Source organism: Globicephala melas, chromosome 2 (genome assembly GCF_963455315.2).
Source record: "Globicephala melas chromosome 2, mGloMel1.2, whole genome shotgun sequence".
In the NCBI taxonomy this organism is placed as follows: Eukaryota; Metazoa; Chordata; class Mammalia; order Artiodactyla; family Delphinidae; genus Globicephala; species Globicephala melas.
The window spans coordinates 132,205,419-132,210,282 of record NC_083315.2 but is presented as its reverse complement, the minus strand read 5'-3'; the positions used below and the strand labels follow the sequence as shown (position 1 = coordinate 132,210,282).

General features: G+C 43.2%; 1 protein-coding gene across 1 annotated transcript in view; it reads left to right on the top strand.

The window, feature by feature from the left end:
* The first annotated feature begins 2,064 nt into the window (after positions 1-2,064).
* The window catches only part of ATG14 (autophagy related 14), a 38,796-nt gene continuing 35,996 nt past the window's right edge, over positions 2,065-4,864 (top strand). Inside the window, exon 1 of the mRNA XM_030855066.2 lies at positions 2,065-2,306. Within this exon, the coding sequence (XP_030710926.1) occupies positions 2,086-2,306 (221 nt within the window). The 5' untranslated portion in view covers positions 2,065-2,085. The remainder of the gene's footprint in view (positions 2,307-4,864) is intronic.

Here is a 4,864-nt window from a genome sequence, read left to right as displayed (position 1 = left end):
GTATATCATTCAACATCTCACAGTATGTTGGTTTGAATATGTGCAAAAGCCCAGCACAGAAACTGCTGGATTATAGATATTCCATGCACATTTTGACTTCAGTTATTAAAGTGTGATTCTGTATGAGTAACCATGCCTAAGAAATGAAGAAACTTTTTTTTTCAAAATGACTCGTGTATGTTATTTTTAAAATGGAAAAAGTAAACTTACTTCAGAATTTGAAAGATTTAGGGCCTTGCTAGAATGATACTGTAACACCATTAAAATTTAATGCTTTGCTCTTGTTAAAGATGTAGTACATTAACATGTGTTCTCTAAAAATACATAGCAATATATAGAAATTTCAAATAACTGCATAAAACAGGATAGAAAATTGTCTATTTTTTGCCTTTTTAAATATTGAGTAGATGATCCGGGCCATTGGGTACGGGCCTGTGAAGGATCCTGTCAGAAGACAAATGAAACATGGAAGTCTGAAAACTTAAGAAAAATTAAATAAACATCTTTTTGTTTGAAATGGTCAGAGAAAATTATTTCTCTCCCTTAAAAATAAATCTTAAACTTTCAGGAACCATTCAGGTTTAGTATAAGGTCTACTTTGAAAACAGTTTAGGGATTTTGGGCTTTTTGGAGGTACTTTTATAATCCTATGTAATTGTATTAAAATAGACCAGATAAGACTAAGAGGCTGGAGCAAAGAGCTCAGCTTCAAGACCTAATTAGGTTGTGGAATCAGCCGCATTTGATGGAGAGGTGGAGATTAGCAGGGAGGGATGGGCTAACAGGAGTCATGGCCCTTGTTCCCAAGTGGGCAGTGATTGTCTTTCACTAAGATGAGGAGACATTTGTGGGGAGGGAGAGTTCAGGGTTTTTTTGTTTTATTTGTCTTTTGGCGGCACCGTGCAGGCTTGTGGGATTTTAGTTCCCCGACTAGGGATCGAACTGTGGCCCTCAGAAGGGAGAGCTTGGAGTCCTAACCACTGGACTGCCAGGAAGTTCCTGAGAGTTCAGTTTTAATTTCAGTTTCCCAATTGCTGAGTTTGTTGGTGGTCACTGTACATTACTTTAAGCCTAGTGTAGGCAGTTATGAATTTGGGGGTATGGAACTTGGGAGAGAAGCCCTAGCTGGAGAGAGAATTTAGGGCAGTCATTAATTTACAGCCTGCCAAAATAATCCTTGAGAATCAGTGGTCTTGATTATTTGACCTATGACCCTATTTTTTTTTCTTCTGTAGTTTACAGGCATATTCAAACACTAGTTACTGATATAATCCTCCAACCCACCCTATTTATCCCCACAGAAAGAAATTTGGAGTCATCTAACCATGTTAAATTCTACCTAGTTCAAATTCTTTAAGATATGGCCCAGAGAAGGGGTGGAATGCTGGACAATAAAATTTATTTTTCAGAAAGATACAACTTTGATTTACACGTTCAGTACAGTTGTTTCCACTGGTTAGCTATTATTGGTAAAGTACTTATCAGATTACTATTAAACGGATTTACTTACTAATCCTTAGGTGGGTACTGAAATTCTCTCCATTTAACAGTTAAGAACACAGGCTGAGAGAGGTGAGGAATTTGCCCCGAATTACACAGCTATTAAGAAGGCGGGTGGGCCAAAATTCAACCTCGTTCCAAGACCCAGTTCCCTCACCCAACTCTGCGGTTGTTTTAGCCAAATTTAAAAGCATCCAGAGCGAATGACAGAAATTCCCTCATTGTGTTCCCAGTCTGTTTTCCCAGAATCCTTAGGGCATCGTATTACTATTTCTTGCACGAGCTGGAGGCGTTAACGTGTAGCCTGGGCGTGATTGAGCGCTGATGACATTCTGCTGGGCTGACTCGTCCCTCTAAACATAATTCCTGCTTCAGAAGCGGCCGCCCGCGAGCAGTCAGAAAAAGCCACTGCCCCTTCGGCCCTCGGCGGCCGCGGTCTAGGTGAGGCCGGGCGAGGGTCTCGCGGGACTCCCGCCGCGCTTCCGGCCCCTCCCCAGACCCCTCCCAGGCCCCTCCTCCTCCTCGCCCAGGATGCACCTGGTTGAAAACAAAATCCCACGTGACTGACTCTGCTCTCAGGCCATCATGGCGTCTCCCAGTGGGAAGGGATCCCGGGCGCCGGAGGCTCCTGGCTGCGGGCCCCAGCCCGTCGCCCGGGACCTCGTAGACTCCGTGGACGATGCGGAGGGGCTGTACGTGGCAGTCGAGCGGTGCCCACTGTGCAACACCACCCGCCGGCGGCTGACCTGCGCCAAGTGCGTCCAGAGCGGCGATTTTGTCTACTTCGACGGCCGCGACCGTGAAAGGTACGGCAGCCGCCACGGCCCTATGGTTTCTAACCCGGGTGTCTCCACCGGCTCGGAGGCTGGAGCCTGGGGTCTGAGTTTGGGCACTGGAGCCTGAGTTTGGGCCCCGGAGCCCAGCGAGAGGAGGGGGAGGTAGGGAGGGTAACTGTTTTGCGCCGGCGCTTTGCTCCCAGGAGAGAGTCGGGGATGGAGGCCAGAAGAGAGAAGATCGTCGTTTCCCCCTAACCCACTCGAGAGGAGTCTGACCTCACGGTGCTCTTGGGTACTAGAGAAGAGGGATAGATGGTGGTTGTGGAGAGGTCTTCTCCTATTACTGACATAGAGTTGGATTCTCGGTACTTTGTTCCACTCCAATTCAAATGCTGGGTTTAACCTTTGTTTTCGAAAGCACGTTTATTCTCTAGAGGGGAGACCAAAGGAGAATCAAATAACTGGTTAAGAGGGATTCGGGCCCTGGTAGCCTGTGTCACAGGTGGATCTTATCAGACATGCTTACTCTAATGTGTGAACTAGGCTAGCTAGTTCCTGCCTTTTCCAAAGATTGTTTTAGATGCTAAGGAGTTTGGGTATGTGTTTTGGCTTTGTTTTAAAATCCAGATTGGGAGCTGCAAGCCCTTAGTTAAGTGAATTCAAGAACGCGTTTTGGCCTTGTTTTGAAATTTAAACAAGAGACCTGCAAGTCCTTGGTTAAGATAATTGAAAAATTAGTGTGATTAGCTGCAAGGTCTCTCAGGCCCAACTTCTGTTTCAATAACTTAGTGTCAATGATAGTAAGCCAGCTAATTTTTTCAGTGCAAAAGTTCAGGTATTAATTCATGTACAACAACCCGGTAAGTTATTTTCTGTAACATACTGCTAAAGAAACTGCACAGTACCTTGCCCTGGGTCACACAGATAATAAGTGTGGGGACCAGAATTAAATTCCAGGCAGCCTGAACCCATATGCCATGCACTTAACCCCTGGATTATATAACGGCTGTATTTGGAAGTGTTTTTTGAGTTGCTGACAGTCCTCTCATCATGAATGGAGTTCATTTCTTTTTCTTTTGAGGAGATTTGTATGATACAATCTTTTAGTTCATCACTGTGTCTCATTGATGTACTTGATGACTTTAGAAACTGATGATGTAATAAGTAATAGCTTTAAAAATTAATACAGTTTTATTATAAGAATACTAGGTATGAGATGGAAATGTCTAACTGATGGAGTTTATCATGGGTTCAGTTCTGGACCCTCTTCTCTATATACTTTTTCTTAGATTCATTCCCATAATTTAAATATTATCTATATGCTGAAGACTGCCAGACTTGTATCTCCAACCCAGGCCTTTGTGAAATCAAGAAAACAGCTGCATACTCTGTCTGTATTTAAATTTGTAATGAGAATCTCCATCTTAATATGGCATAGTGAATTCATGATTATCCATCATAAATCTGTTCCTCTCATGCTCATTCCAGCCCAGTAAATGGTAACCTCACTCTCTGGCACAGGCCAAAAAACCTTCCAGTCTTCCTTGACTCCTCTCTTAATGCCACCATATATAATCCCATCAACAAATCCCATCCACCCTTCAAAACCTATCCTAAATCCTACCCTTTCACTCCCTCCTCGTTTGGTCCACCAGAGGATTATTGCCTCTTGAGTTCCTGCTTCCACCCTTTCTCCTTTATAGTGTAATTCCCATATTGCAGCCAGAGTAACACCACTCCTCCATTCCTCTGTTCACATCTTCCAGGGGTTTCCTGTTTTACCCAAATTAAAAAAAGCCAAAGTCCTTATCCAAAGTTCTGTATTGTCTGTTCCTCCATTGATCTCCTATTGCTTTTCCCTTACCCACTCTGCAATACCATCCTGGCCTTCTTGCCAGTCCTCAAACATACCAAGAACACTCCTGCTTCAGGACCACTGCAGTCTTATTCAGACTGCCAGAACTCTTTTCTTCTAGAAGTCTTCAGGGCTCCTTCCTTTGATTCCTTTAGGCCTCTGCTCATACATTAGAGGAACTCTTTCTTTGGACTATTCAACTGAAATAGTAACTTCCTTTCCCACTTAACCTGCTTTATTGTTTTCTATAGCACTTATCACCGTCTTATGGTTTACATATGAATTTGTCTAACTGCCCCCTGCTCCAGTGATGTAAGCTCTGTGAGAACAAAACAGTTTTGTACTCTGCTGTATCCTCACATAGTAGAAGCTTAATAAAGATTTGTTGAATGATTGGGTCAATCTACCCTTCCTTCCCAAACTTAGTATGATTCTGAATCACTTCATTATTATAAATCATGACCCATTTGTCACTAAAGCCAGAAACCCGGGAGTTATCCTAGCTTTTTCCTTTTTTCTTATTCCGTGTATCCAAAATATTGACAAGTCTAATTTGATCTGCTCCAGAGTAGATCTTGAATCTGTCTACTTCTAGTCCAGACCACTATCATTTCTCTCCTGGCTACTTATTAGTTTCCTTTCTTTTACACATACTGCTCCTCCCTAGCCTCCCTCTGGCCTTCACACAACAGCCACAGTAGAAATGTAAATCAGATAATGTCACTGTTTGCTT